General features: G+C 30.9%; 1 protein-coding gene and 1 long non-coding RNA gene across 6 annotated transcripts; one reads left to right on the top strand and one right to left on the bottom strand.

Annotated features, from left to right (window-relative positions):
• LOC136273297 (uncharacterized) lies at positions 1-8,997 on the bottom strand. 3 transcript variants are annotated; one of them, XR_010711483.1, is made up of 7 exons: positions 8,896-8,997; positions 2,845-3,198; positions 2,532-2,611; positions 1,781-1,958; positions 1,628-1,690; positions 918-956; positions 1-339 (listed from the first exon to the last, which is right to left on the bottom strand). It is a non-coding gene; the product is annotated as an uncharacterized lncRNA (long non-coding RNA). The 3 variants fall into 3 exon arrangements; XR_010711482.1 differs by lacking the exon at positions 8,896-8,997 and adding an exon at positions 3,923-4,151; XR_010711484.1 differs by lacking the exons at positions 918-956; positions 8,896-8,997 and adding an exon at positions 3,923-4,151.
• A 1,033-nt stretch (positions 8,998-10,030) lies between these two features.
• On the top strand, positions 10,031-16,377 carry LOC117692700 (uncharacterized). Of its 3 annotated transcripts, none has more exons than XM_066078042.1 (9): positions 10,031-10,187; positions 11,016-11,796; positions 12,090-12,299; positions 12,884-13,051; positions 13,293-13,488; positions 13,688-13,886; positions 14,032-14,180; positions 14,642-14,764; positions 15,628-16,377. In XM_066078042.1, the coding sequence occupies exons 2-6, from the start codon at positions 11,026-11,028 to the stop codon at positions 13,741-13,743; spliced, it is 1,401 nt and encodes a 466-aa protein (XP_065934114.1). In that variant the 5' UTR covers positions 10,031-10,187; positions 11,016-11,025; the 3' UTR covers positions 13,744-13,886; positions 14,032-14,180; positions 14,642-14,764; positions 15,628-16,377. The 3 variants fall into 3 exon arrangements, with proteins under 3 accessions (XP_065934114.1, XP_065934113.1, XP_034337245.2); XM_066078041.1 differs by having other exon boundaries at positions 13,766-13,886; XM_034481354.2 differs by lacking the exon at positions 13,688-13,886.

Consider the following 16,377-nt stretch of genomic DNA (forward strand, 5'->3'; position numbering starts at 1 on the left):
CTACAAATATTGTTTTACTTTTAGAACACTTAATAACACAATACATTGTCAAGCAATTACCTGATGTATACAAGTTTATGGCACATCAGTTTTCGTATAATGATCTGTCAACAGATAGGAACAATAATATTCAAAGTATTACCGAAGTTTATTGAACTAATGTTTTAATCTAGATAGCAGCCATGTGCAATCCTCTTCCGAAGGACAAATATGTCCAAGTCTGAGTAGTCGATCGCTGTTAGTATAGGATTGAAAACATCAAGGCACCAAATGTTGAATTTAGCAAAATGTTGCAACAAAGTTGTAAGCTCCATGAAAATGTTGATTTTGCGGTGTTCGCTAAAATATTGAAAAAAAGAACACTTTAGGTTATAAACACTGTATATGTTTGACTTAGCTGCGAAATAATAGAAGTATCTTAAAGGAGGTTATCATTTTAAGGTTTCTTTATTTTTCATCTAATATCTGTACATTAAAAATACATGTCTTTACAACTAGTGTTTTCTTTTGATCATTTGTAAACGGCTTGGGAACTTGAATTCTCAAACAATTTAATTTTAGCATATGAACTAAACGTTCAAATATGAGCGATAATTCAAAAAAGACATTTGGCTCTATGAAAAGGATAACATTCAGATAACTCTCAATTCAATTTCAGTATTCAAGAGAATTCAAAAGACCCATTACGCAGTCTTTAAAATATATTGAGAAGTTCGAGGGAATTAAACGACTGTGCATTTTTATGTATCTGTTAATTCATTATTCAATAATATTTAGATTTAGGTTATCTATATGTTAATCATAGATATTTCAGATTAAAATAAAACAACCATTTAAAAAAAAATACTTAAGTATAATTTGTGTTTTAAAACAGTATATTTTTTCCATTGTTATCATCATATGACACGATAGGTTACCTGCCGGAATATCTCCATTACTGAGTAACTGATAGATTCCTGAAAAACAAAGAGATGTTTTAGATGGCATATCATCAAATGTAGATTTTAGCAACAGAATACATTCATTGACAGTTAAATGTTGTTATTTTAGCAATTTTTAAAGCTATCTTGTGTTAGTAATACACAAAATGATAAATATATAAGCCATTAGTGTTGTTACTGACGGTCAACAAAATGTTTGGTTTTTATAGTTTATGGAATGCAATGCAAAGCTTTTTAGTTTAAACCGTATTATTTCAGTAACCTACAAGTAACAAACCTAATAACTTGCGAGAGAGAGAGAGAGAGAGAGAGAGAGAGAGAGAGAGAGAGAGAGAGAGAGAGAGAGAGAGAGAGAAAAGCTGTTCTTCGACTATACTATTAAGATACAGACGGTTATTACCGTGGAATCATTTTATTTATGGGGTCAATGTTCGTGGGAAACCAAAGTTTTCTTAGTCTGTGGGGATGTAATTTCGTTGTTAGGTAATCGAAATAATTTTAATAAATATTACATATATGATTGTATATAGGTTGTTGGGGATGTAAGTTCGTGGGATGGTTACCTATGAAAGCAACGAACATTGGTCCCTCGCGAACAATAATGATTCCGCAGTTCTTGACGCCATTGTAGTCCGAGGAAAAAAACAAACGTTGATAGACTTTATAATTTGATAAGTTTAAAATACCTTTTGGTTCTTGTAAGGGTAATTGTTGACAGATCCCTAAAGCATTACAGCATAAGTAGTTTCCTGAAAGAAAACACTCAAAAATTGTAACAACTGCTGTTCACAAATCGTTTTATGATCATAAATGACGATCATATGTTTATAAAAGCTTACCTCTGGATTCGTGTTAGATTAGTTGTGGACAGAGATCGATGGATTGTTGTGATTGTTGTAAGTCTTGGTCTAAACAGTTTCCAGCAGCATTGCAGCACGAATAGACGCCTGAAGCACTCTCTTCACAGACCTTCACTTCTCTGTAACCATTCACTTTTTGAAGATGGTTACCAGGTGTCTAGAAAATACATTTAGGAAATGATCCAGAGGTTTTGGTAGACTAACTTCACTGCAGTCTGGTCTAATCCTTACCCTGCACATATCCTACGGGTATTTTTCTCTCTATTTTATTTATTCAACTTTAGCAAACAAAGTCTCGTATTTTCAATGTCAAATATAGCAAAGATTTAAAAGTTATCACATAACAGAATCGTCTTATATCTTCCTCACTGTTGATCAGGATATAAATTGGAACACTATTTTGGTGGGATATTTTGTTTGTTTTTTTTTGTTTTTGTTTTTTGTTTTTTCCTGGGGGGGGGATTAGGTTTTTTTTTATATTGTTTAGATTTTAGGATTTGTTTTCTTGTGCTTTTTCCTGCTCTTTTAATCGATTTGTATTTGAAATTAAAGAAAATGTTTTACTCCAGATCGGGAAACATCAAATTTATATTCTTTATTTTTATTTTTTCATAACTGTCAAAATTGGGATATAATGAAAACAAAAGAGCCTAATATATGCTAAATGATAAACAAAAATTAGTTTTATCTGCTATTTTTAAAGTGAAATCTTTTTCAGTCAAACATTTACCTTTAGAGTTCCGTCTTTCCCTGTGTAGCATGTTGTTACTAAACATTTGTCAACTTCTTTGGCTTTATCGAAGCAGAGGTCTACAATAAAATTTTACAATAGTTCATACCCAAGAGATCTGTGTGAAAAATTGAGTCATAAGATAGAAAATGGCCTTAAAAAATACATTGTGAATGTTCTTTTGAAAAACAATATTGCTTATTTTGACAAACAGTACGGGAAACATCAATAAATTTGTCAGCGCTCTTTGTTTATTGTGGTATCTGTTAAGACAAAAACACATTTAACCATCATATTAAATCGCATGAATTACCTTTAACTTCTAGGTTTATAGTAGAAAGCGACGAGTGTAGAATGTTCTGATAGACGGTATTTAAGATGTACTTTTGTTCATCACTTTTTCTAAGACACGTTAGGTATAATGTTGCTGGCTCATCGGCATGATGGAATATTCGACCTTTGGAATGATGTTCATCCTCATAAAATGTCTGAAAGCTACCTGGTTCTGACGGCACAAATTTGGCAAAACTAGGATCCCTGTACAGTCCTCGAATTTTGTTCCAGAAATTGGTCAAAATTTTCATGTGTGGAAAAATAGCTGGCTTAAACTTCAAAGTCACGTTGCCACCAATGCATGCTCTAATAGTTTCTTCTTTTTGGGCAAATACTGGAAAATTTTGTTTAAAAAAGGGTTGATGTTTATCTTTCAGAAATAATCATAAATAATATAAAAGTTTTGAAGACGTTGACACGACAGACACTTTTAAATCTAACACGGATATTGAGCATGAATTAAATAACATAAAGCAGATTCCTTGAGACATTTCAGTTTCTTCAAAACATTTAATCACATTCTATATTTAAAAACTTGTTTATTTGACATAACCGCACTACTGTCTATTACAAGTCGTTTAGAATAAATCGCATTGTCATGTAGCCGTGATATTTGTATGCAGCAGTGTATATTAAGAAGTTTAAGTTTGATATACTGCACCTTAGTTCAAAACTCCATTTGTCTGGGTGCCTGATCGAAAACTTCATGAGACCGACACTTCCTGCTAGTTCCTTACCTTCTTCCCAACACCAAACCCAACATATTTCTAATGAATTAACAGCAAAACCCTGTATTTGTAGAATAACGTTTAAGCCCCGTGGGTTATTTCAAATATATTAATGCAATATTGAAAGATGAAAGAGATACCCTAAAAAATGTTCTAAATGATGTTTTTCGTCGACAGTTGATTGTTGACAATGATTGTTATTGTCATTTTTTTATTTGAAGTTTTTTAAAATTTGTACACTGACTCCAAACTCCTCTTCTTCAAAACAAAAAAATACACATCTAAACATTTAAATGAAGATAGAATTCAATTTTGATACAAAATACAAACCCAAAGTCACGAACATCAGCGTAAGTAAACCACAAAACATATTTGTTTCCTTTTTAGAGTCAAGATGGAGCTCTCTTGCAGTTTTGTTTGGTGCACAATTGCAGGTCAGCTGGTACAACGACGTTAATTTATCCGAGTTTCAGTGAATTTGTTCCTTGTTTGAATCGGCACAGACATTGCGCGTTACGTTAAAAACCATATTGGCACTTCAGGTAAGTAAAGTTAGCTACTAGGATATGGATAGTAGAAGTAAGAAAAGAGAGCTACTTGTAAGTGGCTACAATATGAAATAAAGAATGGCTACTAGTAAATAGTTACTTGTAACTGGTATCCATTTTAAACTATTACATTAATTCGTTAAAAACTTTTTAGATGTATTTTGTTAGAGAAATTAAGCACTTAAAGTGAAATAAGCCCAGGTACATTTTCCCACCTAAGTAAGAGCAAAATAAATAGGATCAGTGCTATCGGTACTTGTGAGTACTTCTCTAGGTTTCTAAGTATCGTCAGTAAAATGTGTCAGTAAATTAACCTTAGTGAAATACAGTAGCTGTTATATATTTTAAAGATATCTACTACTGTTGTTAGTATACATATTCTTTCAAGTCATCTACATAATATTACAATACAATTGCTCAGATATCACCTCTAATCTCATCAGCCCTTAGTACATTTCTATACAATTTTTTTAGACAATTTTGTTCAATCAACTCAAGCAACCGTAAATAAAAATTGAAAATATCTAAGTATTATTATTATTATTAATAACATTTTTTAGGTCATCCCTATGATATTACAATACCATTACTCATATATCTTTCGTAATCTCTATCGTAGAGCATTTCTTTACGTATATGATTATTTTAGACTATTATGTCTATTTAACTCAAGTAGCTAAACATATATGTTAAAGATTTCTACTAGTGTTGTTAATATAAAAAAATGTAAGGTCATACACATGATAATACAATTCAGTCACTCAGATATCTCTGTCCTAGTGATGTTAACTACCATTTTTGACAATGTTGTCCATTTAACCCAAGAAGCTGTACATATATATTAATGATTTCTACTAGTGTTATTACTGTTATATTATCTTTTCAGGTCATCCATAAGTATAATTACACTGATATCTCTGTTAATGTTGTCAGCTACTATTGCTACGCTTCTCAAGTACTGTCCATATAAATTGAAGACATAGGCTAATTTTATTACCATTAACAATCCATTTGGTTATCCATATGATATTACAATGCAATGACGCAGAAATCTCAAATACTAGTACATTTTTAAAACAAATATAAGTTTTTACACATTTTCTTTTTCATTATAAATCAAGTAACAGTACATATAGATAAAAGATCTCTGCTAGTTTTATTATTCTTACAGTCTTCAAGGTCATCTGTATGATAAAACACAAAAATAGCTCATATATATGTCAATCTCGGCAGTTACCAGTGTTTTTCTTTAAAATATCTCTATTTTTTGAAAATTTTGTTCATTTTACTCAAGTAGCTGTACATATATATTCACGATATCTACTAATGTTGTGAATATTAACTTTTTCAGGTCATCTACATAATATTACAGTACATATCTTGTAATCTTGTCAGTTACCAGTGCATTTCTTTATAATTCTCTATTTACAGACAATTTTGTCCATTCAACTCACGAAGTTGCACATAAAAATAATGATATCTACCTGTTATATTATCAACATTCTTTCAGGTCAACCACATGATATTACACAGCTGCTTCTTTGTTTCTTTACGAATATCTCTTGTTTTAGACAATTTAGACAATATGTATAGCTAACTGAGTTAAATGGACAAAACAGTCTAAAAATAGAGGTGCCTGTATAGATGACTAGATCAAGTGGGATAATTGAGCAATTGTATTGTAATATGGATTGGCTAACAGGATAATAATTTTAGGAAAAATAGAAGATATCCGAATTCCATATGTACAGCTTCTTAAATTGACATTTTACAAATGGACAAAATGATTTTATGGAGATAATTGTAGAGAAATACAATATTTGAATTGACATATCATGTGGGTGAACTGAGAAAATGTATATATTACCAGCTCTAGAAGTTATCTTTAATCTATACGTAGAACTACTTGAATTATTGAACAAAATTGTCTTAAAGTAGAGATATTTGTAAAAAAAAAAAAAAAAAAAAAAGAAATTCACTAATAGCAGACGACATTAAATGAGATATCTGAGCAATTGTAATTTCAATTGGATGGTATATTAGATAATATTAATAGTTTTAAAATTAGTAGGTATCTTATATATATTTGTTCAGCTACTAGAGTTAAATGAACAGACATGTCTAAAAATTTATATATATTTATATATTTGACTTTCAAATGGTATCAAATATTTTGGGACACCCTGTGAAATATTTGAGCAATTTATGCGGATAACCTAATAAAATGTTAATAATAGGAAAACTAGTAGATATTTTAAATTTACATATGCAACTTCCTAAGTGAAATGGACAACATTGTCTAAATACAAAAAGAGATATCCGTAATGAAATACACTAGTAGCTGACGGGATTATTAGAAATATCCGTCTGAAAAGTTGTATTTTAATAGCATGTGAATGAACTAAAAGAATGTAAATAATAATAAAACAAGTAGATACTTTCAATGTTAAAGAAGCTACTTGCATTGATATTCACTGACATCTTTTACTGACTGTACTGAAAAACTTAGAGAGAAATGCTGATAAGTATTGATTTGATTTATTTTGCTCTTGCTGAGCTCAAAAAAGCTTATTTTACACTAAGAGATAAATTTCTCTAACATCTAACTACATATCAAAAATGTTTAAGGTCAAGATTAAGCAAATGAAAGGTGCCTACAGGTTTATGAAATTCAAGATATAAATTCTTTTAATGATTCTATATAACAACATCTTTGTTTCATAAGGTGTACCAGGGCTTAAAAGTTTGGTAAACACAATGAAATATAATGTTATAAACAACAATTTTCTAAGCAATATGAAGGATAAAAGTAACATTTTTTACTAAAAGAATATATTTAGATTGCTTACAGTCACTCCATGAACGGCATTAAACAAGCTATTGACCTCATTTTTTAAAATGAAAATTATAAAATCAATTATGACGCCATAATGGTTCTAGCACAAAATGACACTATGGAATCATTTACTAGATCTTGACCTTAAAATGAATTAATCTAAAAGTTCAAGAATAATAGCCAGTTACTAGTAACTAATTACTAGAAGCCAGCTATTATTTCATCTCGTAACCAGTTACTAGAAACTAGCTTTTCCCACTTCTAGTAGCCAGTGATTAGTGGCCAGTTACTGGTAGCTAACTTTACCTATCTCGGCACAGCGTTGAAATATGGAAGAACTTCCCCCCACCCACGGCCTCTTATGTGGTTCAGACGACTGATCAACCTAAGGGGCTTGGGGTCAACATATTTTGAGCTATTGACAATTGCTTATTTTAAAAAAAGTTATAATAAAAATAATTTGTGTTAAATTATCTATTTTGTTGCCATGAGGGGAATGCCTATATTTGAATGTGAATTATGTGACATTGATAACTAATTTAAGACAAAATATTTATGACACATACATTTATGAAGGATCAAAACGTTTATAACTAATGTATTATTTTAAGAGGGAGGTGTTAAATTTCTTAAAACGCATGCATGTAAATTATTCCTTAATTCAAACACGAGCAAACCCGAACATACCCAAGTTTTAGCAGGTGAAGAATATGTGTAATATACTTCCCAACTATGAAGCTTGTTTTCCCCAAGGATTATTCGTAGTTTGTATTAGTGTTATCTTATCTAAAACAGGCAAGATTAGACGTATCGTGAATGACAAATGTAATGAATTTACATGACATGAGCAGTTGGGTTTATTTTTACAGTTCTTTATCAATACTCATGAAAGGCATTGTTTTATAATAGCAGACAATACTCATTTGTTTGTTATAACAATAATAATTGTTGCGGTTTTTGGTGAAAAGCAATTTATTTCATAGAAATCGACATTTTTGTCAAATTGGGCTATCTTGTTTTTCAGCAAACAACTTTATTTTACCGCACAGCTTTTACAGTTTTTATAATTTGATTGTTGAAATCTCATAATTGGAAATAAAGATATTATTGTTGACAAAGGTAGCGATCAATGTAATTATTTGTACCCGTAGTGCAATGACGATTATTAAAATTTTGAAGGTTTGCTACTTATCAAAATATACATATTTATATAAAAAAATATTCTAAAAAAAATCCATAGTACTTTTTAAAACAATATTTAAAACGTTAAGTATTTTTCAATTTTTTGGTCATTGGCCTTATGACCTTCAATCCTTCAAAATTTTAATCATAGAAACTTATTATGCAACAAATCAACAAAAAATAGAATTTTATCTCAAATATCTTTTATTTAGATTCAATAATACATAGATGGGTTTCAGAATCTAAAAACGTAAACAATTTGTTAAAACCCATTTGTATAGAACAATAAATATAAAAATCAAGGATTATCATGTTAGAATTTTCAAAAACGGCTGTGCATAAAGATACGGTAAGACTTTTGACAAACCTGTTAAAAAACATTAAAGGAGATGAGCGGCCATCTTTTAGAATAGGAATGTTAGCATTTCGTGAACTGGCTTGCTCAAATTAAGTCTGTAGCTGCGCAGTAAGACATTGTCCTGTTCTTGTATGCATAATTTGCATACAAAACAACATGTCCAATCTCACATTCTTTTGGCAACATGTTTGGTCAGTTTCGGACAGAAACAAGACAGTTTAAAAAATGTTTTAATTCTTATCCCCAGATGTATAAGATGGCCGCACATCACCATTAGATTTGGTTTTACACATTGAACTGCTGCTAGCTTTTGAAATATGCGGGATGCATGATACCATATATGGGATATGCTGTAAAAATAAGCTTTAAAAATATACACCAGCATTGAGGAAGTGTGGTGATTAAACTCAAAATGTTCGATGGTTTTCGCATCATACTTGAGTGAAGACTAGTCATGGAGTAGTGTTCGGTTTGTCGTATACGTCATATACCATGAACTAGAATTTTGACCTACTATCCCATTTTGCTTTATAATACTGTTGTTTCGTTTTTCAAAAGTGTAAGTTCTATTCCACGATTAATAACATTTATTTTTATTAAACGCTTTAGGTTTCTCTATTTCTTTGCCTTCTGGACTTTCCTCTGAGTCGACTCTTTTGTGTTTTTAGTTACTGTGCATATAATATGTTTGGTACAAAAGTGAGCTTAATGTTAATTTCCGAACGCTTAAAGTGTTTACTGTAAAACGAAAAATATCAAAAAGTAATATAATGTAAAATCCATTCATCAAAATAGATCTCCATTTACTCGCCCATCATATTTCGGAGTTTTTTTTAAATTTTTTGCTTCTTGTGATAGTAGCTTATATAATTATTACTGCATGTATTTCTTCAATTAAGCCTTGATCATTGCAGTGTTGATCTTTACTTTTCTAAGAAATGGGAATGTTCGTTACAATCCATCCCCATTAGGAATGTCAGCTCACAAATTATATTAAAAAATACTTACAAAATAAAATGAAATGCGTTTAATAATCGTTCATCTGTTCATTGTCTGAAAAAGTGAAAATCGCAATATCTGTATACTACTCTTGCTGTTGACATCAAAGGAGTACAATATATGTGTATACAAAGAAAACAACATAGTCAATTATTAATTAGAAAAAAAGCTTAAGAGCTGTCATCAATAGGTGTTATGTAATGAATCGTTTAACGAAGATTGGTGATCAACAAATCAGAACTGACTCTAACTTTGACATATAATATTTTATAAACTAACATTAAGTAAAGATAATCGTCAAATATTTTAGCTTTAAAATTTTATAAAGGTCCTATATCTTCATACAGCGCTCTTCTTGTTCAGGAAATTAAAACACTCTACAAATGGCCAACACAACGAACCATCTTAAAAATAATACTTAGTGTACTGCTTGCGTACGGTCACACATCATCAAAGGAAGTTTGTGCTGAGATTATTTGATGTAAATATGAGTGAAACACTTCAAAAACTTACAAGCAGCTATTAGCTTTGTCATGAGAGTTAGGGAACTACTCGATTTGCGAGATATTTTACGTTGTAACTATATATATAAACGATATATAAACAATGTTTTAAGGTTAACACATCTCACCCTACACAGGGAGCTCTATAGGAAGTCGGTAGGGGTTTATTGTAAGTGTAAAGTTTGTTTTTAAGCATGTTGTTTTAACTTGTGTTTATTATATGTAATGTAAGTTCATAATCAACGATATAATTCGATGAAAATGTTCTTAACGTTTAATAATAGCATAACTGTTAGTTTTCTATGCAAAACAAACCATAATGAAAAGATTGGTATTCTCTTTGATGAAAAAAAATCATTGAAACATATATTTATAAAATAAAACTTATTGATTCGGAAAACCTAAATAAATGTGTTTCGTATACGGGTCCTTATCTTTTTTTGTAAGCAATAGTTTTATTTTGAATGAAATCCGCCTTAAAACAAAGTTTCAAAGGGAAAAATTGTGAATTACATTGCACAGTCATACTTTTGTCTTTTGAAAATATTTTTGAAGAGAGATAATGATAAAATTTATACCTGATATATCTCAATCATCCCAAAGAAATATATACATACAGAAACTCTATATCTGTGTTTCAGCTTTTTTGTTAGATTAGCCGTAACAAAATTCCGGAATATATATGTATGCGTAGTTACATGTTTCACAAAATAATGAAATCCTGAAAGCAAATATAAAAAACACCAAAAAGCCATTCTATTGCTTTTTTATGTGGGACTGAAAACAATTACGTAACTAATTAAGCTCGTTATAACACTTGTATTCTAAATCACTTTGCTTAAGTGTATTTCATCTCTCACCGCATTGGATTGGACGCTCAGCTAAAAAAGAAATCCATATTTATTCTAACACCTTTCAATAGTGCTTATAGAAACAAACACTTGCTTCTGACAACTTTAATTAGTGTAAACAGAAACGTTTATACATTTGTTCGTAGATTATGAAAAATGACGACATCTATCACATTTGCACAAGATATAGTTCGTTGTAATCTATGTGAAAATCCTGGTGACCACCTCTGTCGACTTTGTCAGCTAACACTATGTCTGGAATGCACACCAAAACATTTATCCGATAAAGGGACCACACATGAAATTGTAGGCTTGACTTCGCAGACATCAACCGACATTGTGACAAGCGTTGAATGTGTGAAACATGGCAAATCAGTTTGTGAGATTTACTGCAATGATTGCCTCATTCCCATTTGTGCCAAATGTGTCATTGATAAACATAAACAACATACTCTCATATCATTAGACGAATTTCTAGAAAAGAAAAAAGGAGACATTTTGAACGACATCCAAGAAATGGAAAGCACGGTTTTGCCGGAATTTCAAAAAGAGAAAGTGGAGGAATACGAAGAGGACTTTGACAAAACGATGAGAAACATTTGCGTTCAGGAGGATTTAATTTGCCAAGCTGTAAAGAACGCTGGTAATGACTTAAGAGCCAAAGTATCAAAACACAAGGCAGGCAATTTAGAAAAGGCAAATCAAAATGCTAATATGGAGAAAGAGATGTCCATGCTCATTCAAAATGCCCGAGCATTACTCAAAAGAAACGATCCAAAAGAAATCTTAACTTTTAAAGGATTAAAATGCAAGGTTTACCCATGTCCTGTGGTTTTAAAAAAGAAAGCATTGTCTTTACGACATGCAGCAATCGACGAAAAAGTTGTATTATCCTTGTTTGGCACACTTCTCGACACAGAAGAGAAGGTGAGTTAAAATGAATAATTCCTACGGCTTAAATCTATAGTTGAGTAAATACACACACACACACACACACACACACACACACACACACACACACACACACACACACACACACACACATATATATATATATATATATATATATATATATATATATATATATATATATATATATATATATATATATATATATATTTAAATAAACAAAAATTAACTGTCGTTACATAGCATTATCCTACAATCTGCTGATGCATTTACGATAAGGTGTTCACCAATGTTATATCCTTTTTGTATAGATTGTATTACGTAGAGGAGAGAACCTTAACCTACAAACCTGGTTTCATGGGTTTATTACAAGAGAAGAAGCAAATCAACTTCTGAAGAAAAATGGAGATTTCCTCGTCCGTGAAAAAATTAAAAACACAAAGAAAGACTGTTTTGTTCTTTCAACGTTTCAAAATGACTGTCCAAATCACATAAAGGTTTTCGATTTGCCTAAAATAGAAGTAAGTAACATTGAGTTTATCTCTAAATGATCAATTTATTTTTTATATTTCTTCAGTTCGGGTTTATTAATCATGTTCAAAATACTAATTATATAAGGTTATCGGATTCTCAGCCTATTTTTTTTAATCTTAAAAATTATATTTATCCTTCAAGTTTTATAATCAAACAAATTAAAAAGAAAATGTTTATGGTATCGATGCATTTTTCGAAGTTTTTGCAATTTGGCCACGATGAATATAATGAAATAGATTACGTATACAAATTGAAATAAAAAATCAAAAAAAGGTTGTACCGGTGAAACGGTGACTCGAACCCCTGTACCTCTTCAAAATAGGTCTCCGTGTAGCCACTAAGCCAATCAGTTCGTTAAATGTCTTGGCAAATTATTATCACTTCAAGACTAACTAAATCTGTATATTAAAAAAAGCAGATTTATGTTACAGATAAAGAAATTCCGGATAATTTAAAGTTATCAGACATCGGAGGTCGTTAAGCCAGGGGCAGTTTATGATATGATATGAATATGTTCTTTATCATTTCTATTACTATAATGACACCAATTTGAGCTGAAAATATTTTTCAGATCAGTATGGACCATGAACCCACTTTGGTTGAGTTAATTGAGCATCTACAGTGCACAGAAGAACAGATCTTTTCTAATGGCACTCGCATAAAACTAAGATTCCCCATAGATAGAAGTCATTATCAACTTGACTACGATAAAATTGCACTGGGCCAAAAGATTGGGACTGTTAATGCTAAAACATTCATTCAAAGAGATGGTAGAAAAAGAAATATACAATATTATTTATCAAAACATTAATAAAAACATGGTTATCAAATAACGTGGCATCAATTCATTAACTTGATTTAAAAATCAAGTAGTTGTCACTTACTTTTGATGTATAATTAAGATACTAGAAAAATAACAATTAAATATCAATGTAAAATAATAAATTTGAATATTTTAAAAAAGGCTATTGATATTGTAGAATAATAATGGCCTAGATTTACACAAAGGAAAATTTGGAGATCAAGCGTCTATAGTTATACATGGCAAGGAGAGAGAAAACCAAATATTCATAAACGTCGAGCTTCTGCGCCATCTGGTCCATCCAAATATAGTACGGCTGATGGGGTATTCAGCTCTACAGAAGCCAGTACTGCTGCTGTTACATTATATGCCTGGTAACATCTGATGCATAACAATTATAACGTTGCGCATGCTGTAAGACTTGTTTTCTAGGAAAAATGATCTTAACATTTTATAGCTATTCATCATCATCATCATATTGCTATCAAGGAATGTAAATTGATATGATATACTATTAATAGTTCAGCTAATCATAATGGTATCTTTCTGATGATTTATATAAATGTATTATAGATTATGTATACAGAATTCATTTTCGATCTCAAACACAAGTCAGACTGTATATATAACGATGTTCTATAAACTTCCAAGACTCGCTGCTGCATTATCTGAGAGAGAAGGGTGAATCAATATCAACAAAACAAAAAATACGCATGTGTCTTCATGTGGCAAACGGAATGGCTTATTTACATTAGGAAAAATACATTCATAGGTATAATCTGTCCGTCCAAAATTATTGTTTTCGTCACGTTGAGAAAATTTTTAAAATTTCACTGGGGAAACATGCGCAGTATTTAAAACTTTTTATTAAATATACATGATTAAGATCCATCGATTAGTTGTGTTTTTCATTTTAGGGATTTAGCAGCAAGAAACTGTTTGGTAACTGATGAAGGTTTTGTCAAAATCTGTGGATTCTCGATGACAGAAAGGGGAGAGGTTTATTCTTACGATTGGTCGGAAACATTACCGATCAAGTGGACAGCCCCAGAAGCTTTCATTTCAGGTACATGTAAAACATATAGGAATAGGAAACATTGATAGATCAAAAAATAAAAAATAAGGCAGTTACATTCTTAAATTATAAAAAAGAAAACTGGATAAAAACTGGATAAATACAATATTAGCAAAAGAAGAGTTCCTATGTCGGTCTCAGTTAGTTGATTAAATCAATCTATAGTATTTTAAACTATAATACTTTTGGGTTACGATCTGCCGATCAAACTTCTGGAGATTTTTTATTATAATGTCTAAAAAGAATGATTGCGTCTTTTCAGAAGTAGACAACATTATGCAGGAGTTTTGAAAGCCTGTTCCTTGTTCTCAAAAAAGCGCTACTAAATTTTACATGTACTTAGATGGAAAAGGTTATGATTAAAAAGAAATTTAAGAATTTGAAAATTCACGTTCGTAACAATATGTGCTTGCTATATTTTTGAAACTTAAAAAAAACCTCTCACATTTTAGGGAATTTTATATTGTTGAGTGATGTCTGGAGTTTTGGAATCCTCATGTGGGAGATATTTTCGTCAGGAACTGTACCTTATCTAGGGTTGAGTAGCGATGAGACTCGAGAAAAAGTTACAGAAGGTAGACAGTGTTACTCATTGTTAAAAGACATCCTAATCAAATCACAAAGGGGTTTTTTCCCTTTGTTTATATACCTATGATTTAGATCTTTGCATTGTCTGATCTAGGATATAAAGCGTTCTATTTACATTTTCCATTGCCTTTGTTTATGTTGACACTACTAATCGATGTAACTATATTACAATGAATTTTACCGGTGAACTTTTTAACATTTGATCGTATAAATGCTAAAAATAATATTAATATGAGTAATAGAGAATCATTCTTTGAATATTATGAGGTGATCAAACGGTCCGGAGTGATCAAATCTACCCCAAAACTCTTCGGTCTTTATCAGTTCTTTTGGGTTCTATTTCCCAAACCTTATTCAATCACCTCATGATACGTAAAGAATGATAACTTATTCAGAGATCCGTGTTGCACTGCTTGGATTTGTATTTCGCTTTATGGATTTTTTAGATGGTTGACAATTTATTATTATTATACATTCAAGTTAAATACTGTAATCTGATTGGTTTAGACGCAGTTGGCTATCCGTTCTATTATCCTTAGCGTTAGCAACACACTTGGCAACGGGTAACACAACGAATTGTTACATGCGCGTAAATTATGCGCGAACGGTTCTTTGTAGAATTCACTTCATTTCTATATAAAAGCAGTAAAACTCTCTTTAAAATTAAGACATTCAGTATAGTAAAACAAATAGTGCCTGTTTGGGAGGGTAACTGTTGAAATTGACACCCCTCGAAAACCATTGTCAAACTCCGCTTCGCGTCGGTTGACAATGGTTTTCTCGGGGGTCAATTTCGACAGTTACCATCCCAAACAGGCACTATTTATATATTATCGTTTTTCATTTACAGGCTACAGAATGGAAGCACCGAAAAATACACCAAAGGCTTGTTACAATATAATGATGAATTGTTGGGAAGAACGGCCTGCATATCGGAGCCACTTTGAAGATCTCGTAATAAAACTGCGGCAATTACTTTAAAAGCCGTCAGTATCGTCCAACATTTCCTTATTTTGGTTGCTGAAATCAACTCACTTTAGAGATATTATTAATTGGCGACATGTATATCTTGTCTTTACATCCTTCTTCAGGTGAATGTTCATAAGTTAGAGATAACTTATGTATATTCACCTGAAGAAGGATGTAAATCCAGAAAGCGCTAGTGAATAGAAACTTTGGAACTGTTCATTTTCTTTTTTGATAATATATATATATATATATATATATATATATATATATATATATATATATATATATATATATATATATATATATATATATTCGATCGTGTTGAACGTTTTAAATCACATAAGAAATTGAGTTGGATCTATGAGGAAGTAATATGCTCACGAGTATGAAGTTTATGTATGTGTTGTACAGAGTACCTTGGGTGTTGAGCCAAAAAATCAACGAAAATAATGACCGGATAATATGTCATAAAATAAAGCGGCTAAAAGTTGTAAAGTATATTTATTTTTAATTCAAAACTCCATTTTGATATGTTTGTGGTTGCATTTTGTATTTTGATATTCATGCGTGATCCATTTATTAATTGAAATGAAATTATTCTAATGATTGTTAAATATATTGTGCAAATCAT

Source organism: Magallana gigas, chromosome 3, assembly GCF_963853765.1.
Source record: "Magallana gigas chromosome 3, xbMagGiga1.1, whole genome shotgun sequence".
In the NCBI taxonomy this organism is placed as follows: Eukaryota; Metazoa; Mollusca; class Bivalvia; order Ostreida; family Ostreidae; genus Magallana; species Magallana gigas.

Excerpts from the sequence above, each read along its gene's own strand:
- LOC117692700 (XM_066078041.1), top strand. The coding sequence starts at position 11,026 with ATGACGACATCTATCACATTTGCACAAGATATAGTTCGTTGTAATCTA. Across the intron at positions 12,300-12,883 it reads TCGATTTGCCTAAAATAGAA|ATCAGTATGGACCATGAACC; the intron begins GTAAGTAACATT and ends AATATTTTTCAG. Across the intron at positions 13,489-13,765 it reads GCTGTTACATTATATGCCTG|ACTCGCTGCTGCATTATCTG; the intron begins GTAACATCTGAT and ends TAAACTTCCAAG.